The 24,627-nt window shown below is 41.8% G+C and overlaps 2 protein-coding genes across 5 annotated transcripts; both read left to right on the top strand.

Annotated features, from left to right (window-relative positions):
- Positions 1 to 1,209: 1,209 nt before the first annotated feature.
- Positions 1,210 to 19,616, top strand: rec8b (REC8 meiotic recombination protein b). Of its 4 annotated transcripts, none has more exons than XM_039790505.1 (18): positions 1,210 to 1,391; positions 1,615 to 1,683; positions 2,027 to 2,169; positions 4,251 to 4,326; positions 4,840 to 4,957; positions 6,155 to 6,230; positions 6,915 to 6,982; positions 9,253 to 9,334; positions 10,490 to 10,535; positions 10,837 to 11,002; positions 12,070 to 12,204; positions 15,034 to 15,109; positions 15,767 to 15,951; positions 16,274 to 16,313; positions 16,448 to 16,505; positions 16,607 to 16,708; positions 18,854 to 18,960; positions 19,287 to 19,616. In XM_039790505.1, the coding sequence occupies exons 1-18, from the start codon at positions 1,336 to 1,338 to the stop codon at positions 19,361 to 19,363; spliced, it is 1,680 nt and encodes a 559-aa protein (XP_039646439.1). In that variant the 5' UTR covers positions 1,210 to 1,335; the 3' UTR covers positions 19,364 to 19,616. The 4 variants fall into 4 exon arrangements, with proteins under 4 accessions (XP_039646439.1, XP_039646438.1, XP_039646437.1 ...); XM_039790504.1 differs by having other exon boundaries at positions 10,487 to 10,535; positions 10,837 to 10,999; XM_039790503.1 differs by having other exon boundaries at positions 10,487 to 10,535.
- A 3,039-nt stretch (positions 19,617 to 22,655) lies between these two features.
- si:ch211-196f5.2 (uncharacterized protein LOC556372 homolog) lies at positions 22,656 to 24,520 on the top strand. Its single transcript, XM_039789706.1, has 4 exons — positions 22,656 to 23,139; positions 23,290 to 23,389; positions 23,488 to 23,617; positions 24,301 to 24,520. The coding sequence occupies exons 1-4, from the start codon at positions 22,898 to 22,900 to the stop codon at positions 24,396 to 24,398; spliced, it is 570 nt and encodes a 189-aa protein (XP_039645640.1). The 5' UTR covers positions 22,656 to 22,897; the 3' UTR covers positions 24,399 to 24,520.
- The last annotated feature ends 107 nt before the right edge of the window (positions 24,521 to 24,627 follow it).

The following is a 24,627-nucleotide window of genomic DNA, read 5'->3' as shown; positions in this document are numbered from 1 at the left end:
CTCGCGCACAGAGGCGTGGCCAATCAGTCAACACTTCCCTGAAGGAGGGTGACGTCACATTTTCCTCTCTTCAACTCCTGAGTTACTAAACATTTTTACTAATGGTAAAAAAAAAAAAAATGGTAAAAATAGACTGCAATGTTATAATTAGGCGAACGTTACCAAAAGTGATGTTACAATTTGAAAAAAAATACCTAACATTTCCTCTTCCTTCAGAAGCGAGAGAAGGGCTTTTTGAAATAAATAACAAAATATATATAAACATATATATAATATATAATATATAAATATTATTTAAAATATTTTTCAGTGAAATGAATTCTATATAAAACACATCTCCAGTTGTAGTCATGGGTCCCTGTGTTAATTACTCATTTATCCTTTGATAGATGAGATACATGTGTCATTTTTGAGTAGTTTTACTATCAAAATCTCCTTTTTTCCTCCTGTAAAAATATGTATGGTGATTCATCTTAAACTTGAATATTTCCATACTTTGTAAAGCTGATTTGTAGTGGTACACGAAGAATAGCAATACTACCACATTATCAAATTACTGCAGTAAGTAAACTCAGCATTTTCAGCATAGTACAGCAAGTATTAGCAACACAAAGTAAAAGTAGTCACTATAAGCAGAATGTCCCCAGCTGTGAAAAAAAAATATTATTGAACCATTATTATTGATGATTAACAAGCAGTACTTAAGTAAGTTACCGCAGAAGACGACAGTAGGCCTACTTGAATAATGATAAATGTACTTTCCACCACTGCTAAGTATCTACCATAATACTAATTGCTGATATTTTCACTCATGGACATAACTGTCGATATAAATCAATATTAGAAAATTATTTATTGCAAAGTATATTAACCATTAATATGAAATAAACAAATAATTAATACAGAAAAGAATATGTACATATAACTGTTCCACATTAAGAAAAAAAAGAGGCTGTATGCATTAGTGCTGGATGTGCAAAAATGTTGAAAATCTAGAATAATGCTAATAATGAATAGCACACTCATTATTCACATGTCTATCTCCAACCCCCAACTTCATAATACATCCATGCATAAAACGCACTAATACCACTTAAAAGTCCATTTTCCATCTTTCCCTGAATGCATCACCAGTGTTTATTTTCAATTTGATAAGTCTCGCAAACTGATTGGTCCACTGTGATTTTGACGCGGGAAAATCGTGGCGCAACCAAAGACGGTCTAGTTAGCAAGTCTCTTTGGTGCAACTTAACAAGCTTTTAATATTTTACCATTATCATTAGATAAATAAATTCCCTTTTCTTCTAAGTATCTGCTATATCTAAAAAAATAAAAATGTTTTACTACCCAGATGTACTCCATCGCCATACTGGATGTTTTGCCACAATCTGGTGAGTTAGAAAACATGGTTAAGTTGGCGTTAGCTGCTAGCTAATGTTAACATTAACATTACATACAAAGCTAGCTAGCAATCATGCATGTTAACCACTGGCTATGGTCTAATTTAGCTAACTTACTAACATACAGCAAAAACTCTTAACTAATGTTACATGGCAGATTATTCTGTCAGCAAAGGTTTATTTCTAAATTGTATAAATGTGTTCTGTTATTCAGGTTGGCAGCCACCAAAGGTATCAGGATCACTCGCAGAGAGCTTCTCAAAGTCAATGTCAAGCGAACATGGTAAGAATAGTTAGCTTGTCTGCCTGGTTTTGTCACCAGCAAATTAGGCCAGATAAAAATATGAGTTTCATTTTTGTATGACCTTTATATATTGTGATTTTTGTATTATATTTCGTTATCACCAGCTATCTATGTCTCGTTTTGCTAATCATATAACGTTATTACTTGAGATCGTTAATATAACTTATAATACTAATTATTAATTTGATCAGTGCTGGGATGCATTTTTAGCAGCTTGCTCTCAATCATCCTGTGGTCTAACGTTAGTTTGGTGTAACGTTAAAGGGATTCTCATCTGCTAGTATTTAACTAGTAGAGAATTTTAACATGTATGTTGTTACAGCGGAGACATTTTGGACTATGTGACAGCTAAGGTTCCTCCACCGCAACAAAACCTACCGAAGCCTCGGTTCTCTCTGTACCTGTCATCTCAGCTGCAGTATGGAGTGATTGTAGTCTACCACAGGCAGTGTGGCTTCCTGCTAGGTAAGGGAAACAAGCAAGAATTGAAAAAAATCAGTTGTTACTCTCCTCCAAGCTACATTGTCTACACACAATACACTGTCACTGTCTGCTAAGCATGAGAGACAAAAAAATAGAGGCTTTACTTCTTTTTTTTTAATCCAATATGAAACCCAAATACTGTACATTCAGTTACTGTGGCAGCAGTTTAAAGTGTGGAACAGTTACCAAAGTCAGGCAATAGAGTGAGGTAGTTGGGTTAACACAAGGGAATCATTTTCTAGCTGCTTACTTATACATTTGCAGAAAATGCAGTCACTATGCAGGATGATCTTTAGTTCAAGAAACAATATTGTTTTTGTTGGCGGCTTTCTGAAGTAAGCTCAGGTGAAATGTGAAAACAGCAGACAAAATGTCAGTTGCTAAGCTAAATGTAGAAATCTCAGCTTTGCAAAATCACTGTGGCAAGTCTGATTTAGAAGCTAATTTAGAGCTGATGAATGCAATATGATCAAACTCAGTGTATCTCAGTCTCTATTCATCTGGTGCTAAATTACACCCTGACACTGATATTGCGTCTGACAGATTCATAATCATGCTGTTGTCATGGTTGATGAAAACAGTGAAATACAATGCATAATGATACGCAGGAGGAGAAGCCAAGAAAGCATTCACTGTCTGTGGTCCACTGTTGCTCTTTGATTCAGCAGCGGTATTTCATTTCATCAATCAGTAGAATAGAATAGAACCTCCCAAAGCTGCCGCATACAATTGAGAGTACATAATATCATACCTCTCAAGTCGCTTGCATTGGGCGTGAGACACACGCATTTCAACCCGTTCACACGCTCACACGCTACACATTGTATTTCTCACGCAGAGAAATTACCAGGATAACGCCCACCAAGTTGCGCCGCTATTTTTTAAACAGTGGAACAGGTATAGGAATCAAGTGAGTTCCCCATAGAGTTCAGAAGGCTCTGCCACGCACCAGCTGAGTGAATGCGGATTTCAAGTTGCGGCTTTCGTCGCTGTTTGTGACTTTGCCTAAGATTAAGTGACAAGTGTATTCGCCCTGTTGTTTATTTGGTTGCCATGACTTCGCGAGTGATGACGTCCTGTCACTGTTCCAGTTGAGGGGAGAGAGAGCGGATGACAGTTCGCTTGAGTTCAGTAGAGCACACGGCTCTGTAGAGTCGTGTAATTATGACTTTATATACTACATGTACATAGCAGAAACCCTGTTATGCGTCTGCCCTATTTCTGATACTGTGGCGGCAGAAATCAACATAGAGGAACACTGGGTAGCTTTTGCACCTATTATTATTATTATTATTATTATAGCTACATGTTGAATCGGCTGCAGGGCTACCCTGACCGTTTTATATTTTTACAAAGATACCCATTTTATAATAGGCCTACCCATAATACTTTTATAACAATACCCATAATAATTTGGAATATAATATATCGTTTTTTTCTTTGCTTTAATTTTTACCGCACAACCCACATTGTGAAAACACATTTCATTATATTTTATCCAGACAATGCATAGTATTAATTATTGCACACACACACACACACAAAATAAATCAGATCAGACCCCCATCCCCACCCAAACCCCTGCTGCCAAAATCTCACTCTGAACTCTGTTCAAAACTTGAGAGCCCTGTAATATGTTTGTTCTGTATTTCATATGCATGGCGTGGTGGAGTTTTTCCTCATAATTTTCATAATATGATCTTTTAAAAATGTGAATTTTCCACTGTTTTATTTCTGTTAGTCCAGACTAGGGTGTGGATTTCAATGAACCCAAAGTGTATGCATAATAAGCTTTTAAGTGACCTTAACAAGACCCATAGTGAAAATACCATTTGATTACTACGTGTTTCATTCATTGCCTTCTCCTCTTTGTGAGGAGAGGAGCCAGAATGGTCATATGGTCACCTACATTATGAGTACAGGATGATGATTTGCTTGCTATGGCAGATATTTTAGACATCGACTTAAATGTGACACGTCTGCTTCTGTTTCTGAAGGAAATAACTGCACTTTATGACGTTTGTGTGAAAACTTTTAACCCCTTGTCTATGCCTATTTTCCAGAGGAGGTTCAACAGACCATTGATCGCCTGCTGCGCTCAAAAAAATGCATAAATATCGACATGGCTGAGTCTGACAGGTCTGCACACTCACACACGACATTTGATCATCAGTGGAAGAGTGTTTTGTATCCTTGGGCGCCTAACATTTTAAGCTGTGCAAAGGTTGTACGTGTTTAGGAAAGTCTGAGCTCAAAAGCGCCTGGTAGAATATTTATGTGGGAGATTTTTTGGGGGGAATAAACACTGCGAAGGAGATGGTGGTGTTTATTGAGTGAGTGTTGGACAAATTGAGCTACTTTCATGCGAATGGCTTCGTAAATTTTGAATAAGCCGTTGTCACAGCGGTAATGTACGAGCTCTTGTTTCTGCGGATGCAATTTATCTTTAAACATTCTGCACTCTAAATATACTCTGTGTTAATCTTATTCCAGTAGTTTTTTTGTAATTATTATTTTATAAGTCCGTGAAACCAACAGCGCGGTGAAAAGTATGCATAGTGTTGCATTAGCCTGTGCAGCACTGAACGTGTGCGGTGTTTTAATATTTTGATTAGTAACATTGGCATGTATCACTCTCTCTTCATCTGGCAGGTTGGCCTTGAATGTGCCTGACAGCCTGTACATGATGGAGGAGGCTGAGGGAGCTCAGGACCCCTTCTTCGGCCTCATGGCATCACACCAGCTGCCCAGCCCCTATAAAACACACCAGGTACATTAACCATACCGCCGTACACTGCATGTGTTGGTGTGGCAGGCAATCTACACAGGGGGTGTAGTCTAATGTCTGTTTCAGTAGTGAAGCACGACAAAACTCAGCAAATGTCAAATGTGCCTGTACACAGTCGGTAACCTGCACTTTACATCAAATATTCACCCTGTAAACATGAGCTGGCTGGATGGATGTAGCGGTAGCAACTCAGTGTTAAATACAACCGTTATAATGATAGTGGTACAGTATTTACCAGGACCCATAGTAGTAGTAGTTTGAGGTAACCTAATAACTGCATATACATAACAAACTTGACCAAAGATACTCAATATTAAGTATACAAGACACGTACTCTGTACCCATAATACGAAACTGTAGATGTCTCGGAGAACCTGCAGTTTACACACAACACAATTACATCATCAATTAGTAGGATCTGACCACATTCAGCACAAATGCTCAGCTGCTACGTGTGAGTGTTTCTAACCACACCTAGAGCTAACACAGACATACCACAGCCAACTAAAGGAAACATCCTAGTCTCTCTACAGCTGCATATGTTCACCTGATAAACTACGCTCTTGTGATGTTACTTTTCAGGGTTTTCCCACTATTGATTAATCATAAACTGCCACAAGTGAGTCATTGTTTCTTGGCCTTGAACACAAGTGTAGGTCACGCCCATTCTAACATTGCATATGTGCAATATCCCTCCTATACTATCCATTGGTATTGTCAGATGTGAGAGAGCGAATCACAGTCGATAACTCTTAATCAGTATCTGTGCTGTAAATGGCTGAACTTTGCCTCCCCTCCTGTGGGACTTAAATCAAGGTTAAGACTACATAACATGGGGACATAAATATGAAAAAAATTCATTTGGTACTATCATGAATTTAAAGGATCCCTAAACTGGACTGGATTTTAGAATGCAAATTAGAAACCGCAGTGTATTTAGATAAAGTTTGTATTTCAATATTTTAAACATAAGGAAGTGCATCAGGTATGAGACTGGCTAGAGGCAAAATAAGAAAAAAGAGAAGACATTACCTCTGAATCAGTTTGGTCTTTAGAAACTGTAGCCTTAATGAAGAGGCAGTTTTCTTTACGCTCAGTTTCACATTCTGGAATGAAATGAAAAGTAAATCTGTTTCAGTATATACAGTTAGATAATATTTGTAATGTATATATTTTTAGCAAATGTTGGCGATTGGAGAGGCAGGTTCACAGCACTCCCTGGTGCCCAGCTCCTACACTTCACTTGACACAGAGGGTGAGACTGATATTTCAACATTTGAAAGCTGTGTCCCATTTTAGGTGTGGCTCCACACTTCTAGACCAAACATATCATAATTCCTTTGAAAGACGCCTCATCTGAAATGGGACACAACTTACTCTATGACAATGTTTATAACATTAATAATTGATGAAAACAGTGAAAATACAATACAATAATTGATAAGGATTGATTCTGGTGTTTTGTGACACTTGTGATAAAGTACTTTGAATAAACCCACTTTAATTAAGAATACAGATGATTATGATTTGTAATAGTGGTTGTGGCAACATTATGCATGTTTCCAGTCAAGATAATTGAATAATCTTCAAAGGTTTTAGAAATGGGTCAGTTCATTAGCTTGGATTCCATAAATAGATTTTCTTCTAAATATAAACTTCTGGCACAAAGAGGTTGCTATTTCCATTCCTGTTAGGAAAATTGTGAATACGTTTTCTGTCGTCAGCGACTTCATCTTATTTTATCTGCACATGTTCAATAAAAAAAAAAACACACATCAGTTCCAGGCTAAACCCAGGCCCAGATTTGGATGTCATGTCCTGTCTGTTTTTTTGTGCTAGAAACACTTGAATGACGGCTGCATTCTCCTCAGCTACTCTCACATCCTTCTTGTGTTGCAAACACGCTTGGCTCCTAATTCCTCCTGCTGTGTTAAACCAGGTTTCAGGTCGCCTCCAGCTGCCATCTCCCTGAGAGAGAAGGAGCAGTTTGTCATCACAGCTGCTGAGGTAAACTCCCTGTCACAGTCCAGGCACAGGAAACATCCCAGTCATCATTTTAGATACTTTAGCGCAATATTTTTTACGCAAAATACTTGGCGTTAACGAGGCAACTTCAGGTTCAACCCAGGGTTTTCTGTACCACGACGGTGGATCACTTTTTACCGGGTTAAATCGCCGTGGTAATTTATGCTGAACACATAACCTGCTCGGGAGCAGGTTATGTGTTCAGCATATTAGAGATTAGAGAGATTAGAGATCAATCGGTGTAAAAGCACCGCCTACTGACCAATCAATACTCCATTGATAACGGCGTCACCGTTCTTAGAAGATCCGGTGGAACCGTTCTCTTACTGTAATACATCCATGGGTGGAGCTTGCTGCGCAGAGAGAGAGAGAGAGAGAGAGAGAGAGAGAGAGGTGCACTCATAAAAGTGAAAACATTTAGAGACCGACAACCCCGAAACAATGTCCTCGATGGGTATCTTTATGAAAGATATGGATTTTCAGCAGAGGGAATTACGTTTAGGCTATTTGTCGGCTTCTTGAGCCACGTGTCGCGAATGCGCACATCGGTGTGAATTATACTTTTTTTATTTTCTCTCATGATCACTTACCACTGCCAGAGTTGCAACTGCAATAATAATAATAATAATAGGTGTAATTATGGTCAGATCTTGTGCCTGACTGATGGGGAAGTGATATTAATAAGCATTGTGATTTACGCATAACAGTGTCGGCTATTTTTTTTGCCAGCTTTCCTTCCAGTTTTAGGAAGCAGCGACTGTATTGCGTTTTGCCTGTAAAACCGTATCTGTGTTCTTTTTTCTTTAGTTTTTTTGGGGGCCATTTTCGGCCTTTATTTTTGACAGGACAGCTGAAGACATGAAAGGGGAGAGAGAGGGGGAATGACATGCAGCAAAGGGCCGCAGGAATTATAGTTTGCTCTTCTTATGTAGAACATGCGGCTCTGGTAGATGTTTGCGATGGTCACGCTGTGCAAACGCCGCCCCTTTTATGTGGACGCGCGCGTCGCTGGATTGGGAAACCCTGGGTTGACTGAACTAGTTGTTAACCACCGTCGTGACACAGCTTATGCGGGACCGCGGTTGTTAGGTTAGGTGAAGCCGGGTAACTGAAATAAATCCAGGGCATGTTGCTCTTGATCCGTAGCACAGGCCTCTGATGCCTGACCGACTGTCCTGAATTCACCTCTCAACGTCCGCAGTGCTTTAAAGAAGGCAGAGTTCTATTATAATGTAGTTTGACTACAGTAAGTCTGAGTCCACCAGTACCTCCACACGCTGTTCCCCTCCTCATTCTGTCACTTAGGGACTGATAATGCTCCTCCTGAAGCATCATCAGCTGATCAAGTCCATGTTGGCTTGATACGATCTGACTTAATTACATCAGCCTGCACTCACAGTTTGTTTACACTCAGATATGCTGCTCACATATCTGTTGTTGTCCTCCTCCCCCGCACGTGTCTGCCCCATGGCTTTATTTTTGCTTTGCATGCACGAGTTTAGTAATTTATTTATATATGCTTTTGTTTTTGTGGTTGCTGCATTTTACTGCTGTTTTAAGGCCCTGACACACCAACCCGATAATCAGCCGTTGGACAGTCTGGCGAGGTCAGCGACTCGAGTCTGTTCGGTGTGTTCCGTGCCGTCGTCCCTCGGAGGAGCCGTCGGCCTTCATTTTGGCCGACCTGACTTGCTAGGTCGGAGGGCGGGCAGTCGGACTCAATGACCAGTCTGATTGGTGGAGTGCTAACCCGGAAATGCTGAGCGGGATGAGTGATGGACGCCTCTCAAAATCTGGCGAAAATCTTTTGAACTGACCTTTGTCGATCTGAAATGAACACTATTCAGCAACTGCATGGCCTATTTCTCGCTTAAAATGTTTTCAGAAACACGTTTCAGTGAACTATTTTCGTGAAATACGAGATCGTATTTCGAACAAGCCGTCTGCTGTTATGGAGATGTATTACGTCTTGCGCACGCGCAGAACGTACGCTCTAGTTGGCGTCGCTTCCGAGGCACTTTTGGACTTCGGGGAGCCGACTGATCAGTCCGACTGCCTTTTCTGCCGACGGTGGGCCGTCGGGTTGGTGTGTCAGGGCCTTTACATTACTTTACTGCCATTATTTATCACTGTGGACACTAAACAGACAAAACCCCATTGCTTCTGTTTCTTTTCTATCCCCTTCTCTTTATTCTTTACCTTTGTTGTTTGACTTTTGTCCGTCTCTAATTGTCACCCTCCTTCTGGATCAGTATTTTGAGGGAGATGACCTTCCTGAAGCCACAGCCAGAGAGATTGACTTGTTGATGGATCAGCCAGACCAGTTCCGTGGAGGTGTGTGCTTTGTGTATGATAAGCATTGCATACGTATCTTTGTGTTTTAGTTGTTTAGTATGATGTCATACTGCGGGTTTGTACTAAATTTAAAGATGTGTGAAGTGTCTAGTTTAGGGATTCTAAAAGCTATTACTCAATGGTCCGCATCTGATTCTTGTTCAAGGTCAGAGGTCCAGAACAATTGGCAATAATAAAAAACATTTATTCAACTCGCTTAGAACTTTTTAGCAACATACATTCAAGTTGAGTACTCGGTTTGCCTGGTCAACTTTACCCAACGGTACCTTTTCCAGTAGTCTTCTCTCTCTCTCTCTCTTTCTCTCCCTCTGTAATAACAAAAAATAATAATTTATGAAGAACGGATGAGGTTGGAGAGCTTCTTTGAACTTTGATAAAACGGCGTTGCTGTTTGGTAGGGGGCATCAACAAATCCAATAGACATCAAGGGAGAAGCCAAGGCACTCGTCTTTTACGAAATGTGTGCCTTGGCCTTTATGTCTATTAAATAATAATTTATGTTGTAAAAATGTCCAACCTATTCATCGTATTTACATTTTGAAATGTATTCAGAACATTTTACACATTTCACAAAATAAACCTTGGTCTGGACTTTGAGAAGCTCTGGTCTAGATTACATTCCCACAGTGTGTTCCTCTCTAGGAACGCGTCTGCATCGGTCAGCCAGGTCAAATTCTTTGTGCCAAGTGATGTAATTGAAAAAAAAAAATAATAATAATAGCAATATGGACTCTGTGAGTGCTTTTGCTGTTTATTTTCAGGAGACTGTTTGATTTCATTGAGAGGGAACATCTACGGTTGGGAAAGCCTGCCTTACTTTAACAAAACTGCCCACTGTTTTTGCAAAGACAGCAAAAGGACAACATGTCAGTCGCATGTGTTCAGTTGGTTATAATTAGTTTGGGCTCTCAATTCACCTCCTGCATTAAAAGCGCAGTAAGAGTAGAGAGTAAGAGTAGAGAGGGAATGTGTTAGGAGGTTTGGTACTACAGAGGGAACACACCACTTTCGTCAATAATGTGTTTTTACAGATGAGATCATTTTGGGGAAATGTGTTCACTTGAACATCTGTTTATTTGTGTCCATGTGTTGTGTCACATTGTGTCACCGTGCGCAATGTTTGTTAAACAGAAGGGGAGGATCGGCAGACAGACCTGGGAGCCATGTCCTCTATTGATCTGTGAGTCTTTTGTGATTGTCAAATGATTGTCAGTCCTCAACAGTGGCGCCGCAGCTCAGAGTGTGCCTTCAGGGCCATGTCAACTTTATAATGATATACCAGTCTGCCTTTGTGTATGCTACAACATAGCCACGTCCTGTAGTTTCGAGAAAGATTTCAAACATACTGCAGTAAATGAGTATTTTGTCATCCGTCTGTCAGTATATTTAGCCCAGGCCTGTGATGACAAACTGTTACGTGACAGACAAATATATTGGTAGTTTTATTTATTTATTTTTTTACTGTGTGTTGTTGTATCCAGGCTGAAGGAGACGTTGCTGGGAGCAGAGCAGAGTGTGTGGCTGCCAGACGAGGAGTCGGCTCACGCCGTGGAGCGTCCTCTGGCAGCTGGAGACTTTGAGATGACTCCGCTGCAGGTTGCCATGCCATCAGAGGGAGACAGAGCGACAGAAGGCTTCTATGAGGTGGTGAGACATGGGCGATGCTGTCTGTTCACTAGTTTGTTCAGTATTAGTTTTGTATTGTGCGAAATGTAAACTGAAATAGTGAAAGGTGTAGAGTGTGTCTCGAGTGTGAACAAATAGTTATTTACACTAAGTGTTGTACTCCTGACAAGTAAATAAGAGCATACATGCCTCTAAACGTGTTTTGGAGACACCCTGTCATTTCATCTAACGTTAACCCTCCTGTTGTCCTCGGGTCAAATTTGACCTTTTTTTTTTTTTCTTCAAAAAGATTCTATATCAGAAACGTGGGTTTCTTTCAACCAAATTGTCAAAAATAATAACGTGGATGGTTCCGTACAACGCTCTTCACAAGTAAAATGAATGATCAGTTCACTACTTTCATTGAATGTGGATGTTTCATTCCATTTTATAACATATTGATAAAAGAACGTTGAAAAAGTGACAAAAATGTCCGAAAAAAACAAGAACAAAAACGTCAAAAGCACAGGAAAAGAAATCGACGAAGAATTCCGGAAAAGTGACAAAAATGTCGAAAAAAGCTTCAAAAACGTGGTAAAAAAAGAAGAAGAACAAACGTAAAAAAAAAAAAACGGGGAAAACTACAAAAGCTTACGGTTTAAATTTTTAACTTTGACCCAGAAAAATAAAAAGTTGCATGGCCGACGGGAAGACAAGACAATTAATTTTACTGTCTTTTATAAAGTGCCTAAATGGAAAATACAAACTGTTAAATCCAATTATAGTGCATCTCCTTTAAAAATGTAAAATATATATTCCAAGTACCTCTTTATTGACATCATGTCCAAATTCTGACGTGTAGGAGCCACGGAGGTGACAGTGACGCAGCGTTGCGTGTTGTGACAGCTGTTGTCATCAACCTTGAATTACATTCCACGAAGTGACTCACGAGCAACCAGTTTTGTTTTGGAAACATGTAATGGAAAGCACGTGTGGTGTGTGTCAACACATGGCTTCATAATTTCCAGTTTGTGTGCCGGAGTGGGATGTCCTTTAATAGAACCGACGCTGTAGCCGCTGACGCGGTGTGCTTCTCACTCTGCCCTCAGGTGGGGGTTCCTCCTCTCAGGAAGCCCGGCGGACGTCGCAGGCGTCAGCTGGTCTTTGCCGACCCTCAGGTCCAGATATCTGAGAGAGCGATGAAGGAGCAGATCACTAACCCGCTGGCGGAGACACTGGAACTGGTACAGAAACACACTGAGATTGTCGTACAATGGATGTGTCTAAAGCCCTATTCGCACGGGATAAGTATTACCTGGTGACCTCCAGTCATTTGTAATAATTGCGGAGGTTGTCTGTGATCTTAATCCCGTGCGAATCGGTCATGTCTGTAATTTGTAAAGTAATAATTCCCCCGCAAATGACCTACCATATTTCGCCGAAAACGGAGGTCCTGTTATAATATTAGTCCCGTGCGAATCGGCATCTCTGATTTGTCCAGGATTTGGCGGGGCTTTCTTGTTTTTTCAAGGTACCTATTTCCTTCTTTTGCGCCTTTTTATCCATCTTTCGCGAAGAATGGAGGGTGCGCTGGAGTGTTTTGACAGTGTTTTGGGTGCTGGGTCATGTCGCTATACATCATATACAATTTGCAGAAAGAGAAAGATGAAAACCACCACAAGTGCGAAGACAAAAAGAATGATTAGATGGCGATGGATGACATGTATAGCAGCATGCGGTAAATATATTTTTTGTTTGTATCATACATCTAGAGATAACGACAAGACATCTCCAAGCCATAGCTTATCAAAAATAATGCACAATCAAGCGAGGGGGCTCACTTCATAATTAGAGGTTAATGTTACAAATAAATCAAGCTAATAGATTTTAACCTGGTGAAATGTTTAGTTTTATCCATCTAACCGGACCCTTGCTTTACACCCCCCCGGAGAAAAAAGTGAGAGAAAGAAAAAGGAGAGGTCGCAGTTCGGACGATGACTGACTACCCGGTTGAGATTGTGTGCGTGTGTGTCCTCGAGATCTGACCACACACAAACACGTAGCAGAGCTACCCACACCCATGTTTCTACTGTTGCTTAATGTCAGTAAATTTGAGTAAAATCACAGGCTTCGCTTATCCCGTTCGAATGCGCCAGATGAAACTCAGACGTGGGTGGGTAATTTATAATTCACACGAGGTCCCTAGATAATACTCATCCCGTGCGAATAGGGCTTAAGTGGATCCACTGACTCAAATTGCAACATTTATATTATTAAACTATTTCAGATATTAGAAGTGAGGTTTGGATCCCTTGTAGGTTAAGGTGCACCACATCCTGGCTCGATGGTGTTTTAAGCCCCCGACGTCTCCTTCAAGGCAGCGCTGCGACCGTTGACTTCAAGGCACCTAACCCTAACCATAACCATAACCATAACCATTGCCTAATCAGTGTTGCCAACTCTTTTCCAATGAAAGTCGCTAGCACCAGCTCCAAAAGTCGCTAAAAGTCGCGAAATTACGTCATACGCTCATTTGCATATTTGTGACCTCATTACGCAATCATTTGTATAAAGCTTAGTGGTTGTGTCAGCAAAGTAGAAGAAAGAAATAGAACTCTTTAGCCAAATAATCACAAATTCAATACAGGAATTTATTTTCAACGAACATTAATAAATGTTCCCTTTGTATTACGTATTGACGTATTGGGAGGGAGGGAAAAAGATAAGCGGCATCTTTCTCCCGTCGCGTCCTCCTGTCTCTTCTACCTACACCTAGCCCCGCACACCCTGTCCCCCCTCGGCCCCTCCCCTTCTTCTAACTGCCTGCGCACTGTGTGCAGTGCTGCTGCACATGAGGGGGAGGGGAGAGGCTGCTCCTCGGCTCCTCAGTCACAGAACAGAAGACTGTTTTGGCAGTTACAGGAGAGAAATACCTTGCGTGCTCGCTGGACAATACTTCTTTTCAAAAAAGCGACTAGTGTCAAATCTGGCGACTTTTCTACAGAAAGTCGCCAGATTTGACGCTAGTCGCTTTTTTGAAAAGAAGTCGCTAAGGGGGTCTGAAAAGTCGCTAAATCTAGCGACAAAGTCGCTAAGTTGGCAACACTGTGCCTAATCCTAGTGCCGACGTGACGGGGGCTTAAAACACAGATAAACCACATTCTGCTTCCTTTTTTACTCTGCTCACAGTTTCTGGAGTTATTTAGGCTTTTTGGTGATCTCACACACACACACATGCCAGCAGATTAAAAACGGCCCTTTTTCCCCTCTCAAACGCACGTCATGACTTGAACACACACGTACACAAACACTATTCCTAAAGCTAAATGAACCGTATGTAGACACATAAATACACACTTAAGAGGATCAAGGGTTCACTGACACTGAGTGTTAGGATAATGATTTATCAAAGAATGGACACAATCACTGGAGCTCTCTCAAAAGCTTGTTTACTTGCAAGTAGTCCGTTTTACAGCACCCACAGCAGAAGTACAGAAAAGAGTCTTTTTAAAGGAGTCAGGTTAGCTATTCGGTTCATGCAATCAGTAGCTTTTCTTCTTATCTCTGGTCAGGCCCGGCATCTCCTCCACATCATGCGCTCTGCCCTCAGGATACATCCTGTGCTCTTTGCAAGGTCACTCAGCTTTCATGATTAACTCAAATACTAAAACAGCAGTTTGGATGCAAATGGTTTAACAAAGGAATTGAAGCAATTTGTTCTAAGCATAATTTTTCGAACACTGACCGATTGAATTTTCAGGCTTTGCCATTCTGTAATCAAAGACTTGCCATCAAAGTGTCTATTCAGTTCATTAAACTCCACCTCTCCAGTTCTCTTCATTCGTTCTCTCTAAGCCCACTGGGATAGCGCTCTTCGATTTTTTTGCCTTCCTTCTTTCCTCCTTTCTTACTTATTTCTTTAATTTCCTTTGAGACACGTTCATTGGCTTTTACCCCTTCTTTTCTCTCTCTCTCTCTCTCCACTGTGTACTCTGAAAACACTGGGGGGGAAAAAAAGCAAAAATCCCACTTGAAACTGTTCCATTAAGCTAATTTGTTGTTCTTCCTCTCAGTCTGAGGTATTGCTGGACTTGCCCTACTTGACCAAGTGTGCCGCTCCTGCTCAGCTCTTCAGCGCCCCCTGTGGATGTCAGTGCTAAGTGCTACACTTCACACCTGGCTGTACAAAAACCCCACAATATTGACTTGAACATTAGAAATGATTTCTTAGCTTTTTTTTTCTTTAAAGAAATGAAAGAAGCATGCAAGATGGAGATCTAAACAAGAAAACTAGCCAACAAATGCAGATAATAGCATAGAAAAATAAATAACGGTGTTCAGTGTCACGGCCAAGAAAATCACACCTGCTGAATCAGTGACAACATTAGTAAACCCCAAAACGACATCAGGAGCAGTAGCAATGGGAAAGATTGAAATGTGGGGAATGTGTCTGGCAAGTGGTGCAGTAGATCTGCCAACGTCTGGGCAAAGAACCCAATAAATAAATACATGTCTGAAGAAAACAAATTCCCTGTTTGCAAGTTAGATTCATCCCCAATGGCTAATCGACATAACATATTAGGTGACAGACAAACTTGCTGTGCAGTCAGAGATAGTATTATGTTTATTGCAGAAACTCTGCTCTTTTTAAAGCCCCCAGAGTATAACTCATAACTGTGAGCATGTTTTCTAATCTGCAACAACCTTGTGGGGCCTCTGAAACATTGTATTAGTACCACGAACATCAGCTGTGGTGAAGAAAAATACAAAATATTGACCAAAACCTGCCCTTTGACCCCTCTACAGCCCTCATCCATGCTGACCTCCAGTCACTATGGAAACAGTGTGCCTCACTCACCGTCCTGCCAGGACATGGGGGACAACAGGGAGGGGAGGAGGAGGAGGAAGAGGAGGAGGCGAGAGGGGAGTCAGAGCAGGACAGAGAAACATTAAGGACAGAGAGGAAGAGGAGGCACTCAAGCATGCGAGAGGTGGGTCTGTGTGAAGGTCCATTTTAAGAGGAGTTGGAGATCTTTTACATCTTGTTATGTTTTACAGCTCTTATCCTGGTACAACTTAGCACGCTCCAGTGGCTGCCATGCTAAGGTCCGAGGCTAATATTTGTCAAACTGTGGCTATAATAATAATAAAGGTTAGCCAGCTAGCCCGCAGTCGCAGCCTGCCAACTGGGTGTTCGGTTCAGTGGTGAGACAAATTAGATTATAAACCTTGCTTCTACTTCATGAAACTCTGCCACCCTCTCTCTCTCTCTCTCTCTCTCTCTCTCTCGCTCTCTCTCTCTCTCTCTCTCAGATATCCAGTGAGTCAGGACTGCCACCCGCAGACGGCTCATGTAAGAATTCTTCCTTTCTTTCTCAGACACATATCAGTTTTTCAGTACATTTTTTGGCAGGACAATAAAGATATAATTTGCCTCAAGCTGCAACCATTAATTGTGTGTTTCTTTATGTCTGTGTTTGTCAACAGCCTACACGTCCAAAGAGGACAAATCCATAAACGATGTGGTCACTCCGGTCAGCAGATGGTAAGTCTCAGGTGGATAGATGGACAGACAGACAGACAGCTAGATGGACAAAGAAATATATTTGTGTGTGTGTGTGTGTGTGTGTGTGTGTGTGTGTGTAGGTCCCCACAAGAGGAGGCGCAGCTCCGAATGGCTCCCATAGCGGAGGAGAACATCGAGATGCCCGAGGCTCAGACTGACACAGAACAAAGGGACATGCTGAGGTACTTCGTACAATAACACCATACACACATTCAGAACACAAGCGAGCTTAGAAACACGCAAGAAGAAGACGGTGATCGCGAGGGATGGGGTGCACGCCGTACCCTGTATACGGCTTCGGAGGTTAAAACCTAACCCTTAATCACCGTTAAAAGGCTCTGGTGGTTCTCTCGACATGACCAAAGTTATTTGCATGTACTGTCGATGTGATTTAAATATTTTATCAAATGAAAGCCCTAATAATTATATATATATATATATATATAAAATAATTCCATGGTCACGTTTTTGTTTTGGACACAACACTTCCGGGCATCACAGGTTGACCCACATCTTACTCTGTTTGACGTCTGCTTTGAAATTGAAAACAGAAAGCACGCAGCAGGCCTGAGGGGATGGACCGGAGTCACTATTAAACTCCTCTATCAGGGTTACACAGGGAAACCTTTTTAGACTTTGAGTATACGGTATGTGTTGTATAACTCAGCAGCATGACAGTGGGTGTCTGTAGGAAGCCAGTAATGTGAGGAGTTAACGTTCATAGCAGCAATAGTGGCTCTACAATCACTGGTTTCACTGGGAAGGGTCATACTGATACAGTCCGTAACGCAGTGTTTCCTCTAGGATTTGTTTTTTAGCAGTGGGGGCAGATCTGTCGGGATTTTACAAGAAATTCTTCATAGGGAAACCAAAACCCAAAGTAGGCTATAGTATGAAAGCATTCATAATGAAACTAATTGCATATTTGCCTCAGCGGCAAAGTTGGCAGCCTTGCTGTGTGCATTTGATTTTTCTTGGCTTTTGGAAAAAAAAAACTCCAAGGCTGGGTTACACTAGAACGGCCAGGACGGTCATTTTGACCATTTTGAAATTTATATGTGTAATAACTTTGCTAAATAAAAAAAATACAATCCTGCTGGTACCTGACTTTTCCTAAAAGAGTCTGTATTTTCATTTAAAATAGTTTTTATATACTGTACATTACACAAAAGGCAAAGAAAATACAATCCCTTTTACCTATTTTGGCCATACTGTCATATCGACCGCTCGGATTTTCGCGGTTTTGTTTTTAATCTTTTGCGTGGTTGAAGATGCATCTTGGTTAATTAGTAATAATCATAGTCTCCGTCAGAGAAACGTAACTAGCGGTCCCGAGTAACAAGTGTGGGCAATGCATCACCGATGGGCCAAAGGCTAAGCCAGGGTCTGTAACCTAGGCTACGGCGTGGATGGTTCTGAATCAGAAGAAAAGCACCGGGCGCTCGCTCTGTGAAAGGCGCGGTACACTTAAGACGGTCGCTGTTTACGTGTTCATATAACTTTATACATGCTAAAACTGGCTGGAATCATTACACACATCCTCTCCGAGGAGCGCACCAGCTGTAAAATGTCCCGGAGGAAGTTCATGCAGCAACTGGCAGAGGGGAGCGGGGAGGTGTATATGGAGGAAAAAGGAAGCGGCGCGCGCGGTCGAGGCGCTAGCACACCGCGCAGACACGCAAAAGCGAGAGGCAGTGCCTGCCAGCTTAGGTTAGGTTATAAATGTTCAAATAACATAATTTTAATTGTTATTTGGCTGTGAATTATGTTGAATGAATTTCCCCCAATATGTTTCATGAATGTATGAAATAATCAGGGTTTAGCCTACTATGCCATGATCTGATATCAAGGGCGTTGTATTGAATCAACGGCCACGTGCAATTTAGCTGGCAGGTGAAGATGAAACTAAAAATGTGCGAGAACTATAGACTAATACAGGCTTAAATGAACTGACAACATAAGTTATACGACTTACAGTTGTCAAAAATGCACACATGCCATCTCAACCGGGTCCTCTGGACAGCCGGTCTCTTTTTTTCTTTCTCCCTTTTCTCCGAGTGGCGCGCGTGCCCACTCGCGTTGTGAAGCGCGTGTCTGCGCTATTCTCCGTCGACGCGCTCTTTACAATCACTGCTGATAGACGGCTTTTTGTATATATATTTCTGATACCGTGGCGGGAGAAATCTAACCGTGGCAGACCGCCACTTGCCAATCAACATAGAGGAAACACTGTCTATATACTATTGCTTACGGAAACAAAATATCGGTCCATGTCAGTCGTCTAGGTTGAATCCTATCAGTGCTCACACACTGCTCGTCTTTTTTAGCTGGATCTCCTCCAGCTTGCAGAGGTTTGGGGACGTCACCTTTGACTCTCTGGTGCCCCCGGAGGCCAACCGCACCACCGCAGCACACACGCTCTATAAACTGCTAGGTGAGGAAATCCAAAGCTGAGATTTATCTTAACAATAAACAAAGTTCCCGGTCTTCATTGACTAGCATTGAGGTCTTAGAAATTGATTTTATGCAGACAGCAATAGAGATGTTAGGAATGACGCAGATGTTAGTGTTGAAATAACTGTGACAAAATAAATGAATAATGGAGCTTTTCATTTTAGAAACGTTTGTCAGTTAAAGATGCTCTTTGATGCTAGCTCAAAAATAACGTTTATGTTTTAGTCAGGTCTCCTAACGGACCTCCACAGTAGCAGTCAGTGAAACGTATTGATGGGATTAACGTGTGATGGTTCTGTTCTTCAGAGCTGCTGTCTGCTCGACAGCTGACGGTCCAACAGACTGAGCCGTTCAGGAACATCTGCATCAGGATGGCCGCGTGAACACACACACACACACACACAACACACACACACTAGAGTCCTGTAGAGGTACAGTTAATAGTCTTTTTTTATTGATGAATATAATGTATGAAGTTAATCCTTTGGCTTTTAGTGACGCATTATATTATTATCATCACATCAGATCTCACACTCTAGATATCTTTTATTTATTTTGTTAAAGGTGCCCTGCCACACAAAACCGTTTGTACTTGCATTCTTTGAAATATGTTAGGTCCATATGTGTTTGTGTTATGTTGTGAATGTGAAAATGAACTGCTACCTTCTCTGTCAGCTCTAACCACTGAAAAGAAATAAGCGGAGAAATCAGGCCAATTACAAAAGCTGGTCAGTCTGACATCATGTTGCCTGAGCTCATTTCTATTCATGAGCTCGCTCAGTTGCGTTGGGTAAAGGATGCTGATAGCCAGGCTCTCATTGGCTAGCTGTTAGCCAATCAGAGTCAAGCAGCTTAGCTCGTTGAATATTAATGAGAACTGGCACAAATCGAGCCGAGTCTTCCTGCAGGCTTTCTAGATCACACTAGAATGGCTTGAAACAAGGTAACCAAGGCATTTTTCTCTACAAAATTTTTTTTTACATAGTCCATGGTAGAACTTCAGACATTACCACAAAGTAATGAAATATGTGTGGCAGGGCACCTTTAAATTACTCAGAAGGGTGACATATTTAACAGCATAACTTAGCTTTTATGCAGTGTTTTAAAGAAGATTTTTTTAACCATTTTAAACTGGTTGTAATTTGTTGGTATGGTTGTATTTTCATTTCTACCCACTGAGTTTATCAGTGTTAACATCATTTAAATTCACATACTGTTATTGACGTTTTTAACAACTGGACCTGCTAGGTTTTGTTCCACAGTTTGTATACATTTTAACCTTTGTAATGATTTTAAATTAAGCTTTTTATGACGTTTGTATCTGCTGTGTGCATTTTTATCCTTTTTAACTTAAAACTTTAAATAAAATGGGTTTGCTCAGTACAGCATATGATCTTGAATTATTCTTCCACACTAAACATTTTGACCCCTGATAAACTTTGTATTTCTGTGAGAATATGATTTAGGTTTGTCATTTTCTATAGCATAGTATTCTCTCATTTCAACTGCTCAAGAATCACTGTAAACATATGTTAACTCCATTTCTAGTGAGTATTTTCTTTTAAATATTATTCCTTCAAGACAAATCCAAAGTAATGACACAAAACGTGAACCTTATAGTTTGTTGTTCTGGACTGAAAATCATCAGAGAAAAAAATAAATAAAAATCAGCTGCCAACAAATCCAACAAATTCAAATATTGTGATGGTGGAGAGAAATGTAACATACAGTTACATCAGCAGTCCCCTGCCTCCAACAGGACCACATTGGGTTTCACTGTCTGACTTCATGCCTCAATAACTCCACACAATTAAAGTGTTTGTTCGTTAAACGCGCTGGGGACCGCCGCTGTGTGTGTGTGTGTGTGTGTGTGTGTGTGTGTGTGTGTGTGTGTGTGTGTGTCCATGTGGCACCTGGTTGTGACCGAGCTGAGGTCAGTGCTGCAGTCACAGAACAGAAATCCTAACTCACATCAACATGGTAGAATGGTCATTTTGTTGATACTACTTGTGATACATTCAGGTTTCGGTGCTATGCCGGGAAATGTCGTTTACGCTGCCAAGTTGTGTTTTCATAAAAAAATAAATAAATAATGCATCATCTAAAACAAGTCAACTCCTTTTTTTTTTTCCATGGTGTTCCCCTGCTGCTACCTCCTTCATAGGTACGAACCCTCATCAATTAGAGCTAAATGCCTTGCTCAAAAGCAGCTTAATGGTTAGTCACCTCTGGCACACAGAGGTTACGGTGGGCTTCGTGCTGCTGCTGCATCACTGCAGGACAGAATCTAAGTGTGACTTCACTGTGTTCACAGGCGGAATAGTGAGGCCAAAATATCTACTTGGCAGGTGGTAAAAATCCCCTTGGATTAAACTGTATGTTTTTGTTAAAATAAAAAAAAATTTAAACTTGTATGAAAATCAGCAACATACACTTAAAGCCCATGTTGCAGGTTAACCACCACTGTTGATTAATGGGTACATAAAGCACTCAAGATATGTATATCATTGGTAAATAAAAAATCTCAAAAAAAAAAAAAAAAAATGTTTTTTTTTTTTTTTTTTTTATAAGAAAAGGGGGCTTGGGGGGGGGGGATAGTTTGGACATTTTGAAGTGGAGTTATATGAGGTACTTATCCATAGGCAGAGTATTTACCTACAGTAGATGGCGGTCGCCACGCCCCCAGTTAGTAGAAGACAGGCACAGAAGCTAAGCAATGCACTGCTGGGGACGGGGGCAGCAGCTAAACGTAAAAAAAAAAAAACCTGATCACAAATATATATCAGTGATCAGATGAACAAACAGCTGCTTATTTACACATCCAGCGGACATGTAGCAACGATAGAATTCCACCTAGCAAATAAAGTGTGTGTAGCTCTGATTATGGCCACTTCAACGAGCAGAAAATCCAACATGTGCTGCCCTAACGTGATGCTTAGACAGTCGACCTCCCTTTGGCTCTATACATTCCCGAGCCTGTACATCATCTGTACCGCTCCGCAGCGCTGACGTAAGGAGGTTTTTATTGTGCGGCTGCCCATGGAATGTGACATGCTGAGTCCAGAGTGCTAGTTTAGTGGGAAAAAAAGCTCCCTGCTGTACAGAACAACACACGCATGCTCCACAGCATGGGGACCGACAGTGTCCCATGTTTGTGTCCCCTTGTAAGTCAGAGCAAGAACACATTCTTCAAAAGCCCAAAATGTGACGCTGTGCTGTGAATGATCCACACGTCAAGCTCCTGTTCACCTAAACTATCGGACAAATGAGAGAAGGGAGACAAACGATGACGGGTGGTGGAGAGAATCATCTCATTGCACAGTAATACATCTGTCTACGCTGAACTATATGTGACCCTTTTGGCATTTTGTTGTGCGTTATGTGACTAAATACATTCAAAACATGAACTCTAGATCATGACGCATGCAGTTCCCAGTGGTTTCTTCACAGACTGGCAGTGCTTTAGGCCACATACTTCCATTTACAGTCAAAACATACTCTTACTTTGCTCTGATTTCACCCAGGAACGCTCAGACTGATAACCCACACAGACACCTGGCAGTGCAAGCACAACCACCCGTCCATCACCACCCTGACAGTCTAATAAACCTAGCATCTGAGTGACACATAGCACACATTCACAGCGGCTGCTTATATCAGCCAGGAGGGCAGAACGCAAGTCCGTATGCATTTAGACACACTCAGACTTTCCAGAGGACTTCTAGATCAGAAGAGGCAGAGCTCTGAATCATCAGCCCAGAGAGGAGAGGGGAGGAGAGGCTAGATCAGCCAGCATCTGCAACAACAACACGGCGCAGATACCCAGCATCAGCCACAGAGATAGAGTACAGATCATAGAAGCGAGGGCGAGGGACACATCGCGTTCTTTTGTTTAACATAGTGATCAGAAAGTCAAGATGGCAGCAGACGAGACAACAAGCTTGCTGGAGGAGGGAGAGGCCAACGTGGAGCAGGCCAACGGAGGGCCGGACAGCCCAGCAGACAGGGAGCCCCCCGGGTCACGGGGCAAGATGGTGCGTGTTGAACTGGAGTGGGAGATCCCCATGTCTCTGTCACTGCCCATCCTGGTGGAGCCCGACGCGGCACACCAGCCTTTTCCCTTCCTGGACACGACCCTGGCCGACCTGGGCATCCAAGAGTGAGTTCCAATCCAAGCTCTCAGTCTGAGGGGTCTTAAAATGCAATTTCATGTAGACTTATTAACATGTTGGTGTGCCTGTGTGTGTGTGTGTGTGTGTGTGTGTGTGTGTGTGTGTGTGTGTGTGTGTGTGTGTGTGTGTGTGTCCAGGTCAGAGGTGAAGGAGAGGGTGGTGTGGGTCGACACCAAGAAGACCCAGGTTAAGAACAAAGCAGGGAAGCTGAAGGAGAAAGAGATCACCATCCTGGAGGTAAGATTTTTTTTTTTTTTTTATCCTTGATGTAAACGGAAGCAAACAAAAGTATACCTGAGGCAGGATAGTAAACACATGTTGGTTTCCTGTTGTAGGTGAGAGTGAAAGCCCAGAAGCCGGGAGACAAACAGCTCCAGGAGGTCCTGTACAGCACTGAGGCGCACACTGACCGCTCCTTCTGTCGTACAGGAATGGATATCCTGCCCTGGAAACACACGAATACAGGTCTGGGAGCACTTCAAATCAATCAATCCAAATATTAAACTCCTGTGACGTTTTTAATGTTACGGTCAGCTCTCATTATCCCTCATATTAGCTCATAGTTCATCTTATAATGGAGGATTTATTTCTGTATGTGCGCAACCATGCCCCAAAAGTCACTCAGCCGTGGCAGTCTGCAACGAGCTCTCAGATAACGGGTGAACTGTCAGACTGATGCAGATCACAGCAGTGTGCCAGAGCCGCAGGCACCGAAATGAGATCCTCGTAAACATTACAGCAAAGTCCAGATAAAGCCTTGGACCTAACCTATGGGGGGGGGGGATTTGTGAAAATCTGTTTGACTTGTGCCAATCATGGCCGTTTTTGTTTTCTCAATGCGTAATAGAATGACTTCTGCGCAGAAAAGGCTGGTTGTTGTGTGACAGAGCAAGCTAAAGATTATGGCTGATGTCAACAGTATTAAAAAAAATAAAAATAAAATAAAAAAACAGCCAACATGCAGATATAGACACTAATAATAATCACAGACCAGATTGCATCTTCTCAGTTATGTTGTGTCTACACCTTCGTAGGGCTGTTTCTAATGTGTGGTATTTACCCCCTCATCATTAGCACTGATGTGGTTTAAGTGGCGCATACATTTGATAAGACCTGTCTGTCTGTCTGTCTGTCTGTCTGTCTGCCAGGGGAGAATGGACTGACACCGGTGCAGATGACTATGGCGTTGGACGTGGAAAACCAGCAGCCTGACTCCACTGAGGCCCAGGGACAACGGGAGATCTGAGGAGCAACAAAGAGTCGCCATCATCCAAAACAGAATGCAGATTTAAAAGGTGCCGTAGGTAGGATTGTGAAGATCCAGGACTTAGCCAAAACATTTGAACAATGACAACTTCTCAGTCCCTCCCCCCTTTCCGCTAAAACCCAAAACGGTCTCTAAGCCCCTCCCCCCCACAAGGGAGAATGAATGCGTGTGCATGAGCAGTGATTGACACGCAGTTAGACACCTCCTC

Source organism: Perca fluviatilis, chromosome 22, assembly GCF_010015445.1.
Source record: "Perca fluviatilis chromosome 22, GENO_Pfluv_1.0, whole genome shotgun sequence".
Lineage (NCBI taxonomy): Eukaryota > Metazoa > Chordata > Actinopteri > Perciformes > Percidae > Perca > Perca fluviatilis.
This window is presented reverse-complemented; position numbering and strand designations above follow the sequence as displayed.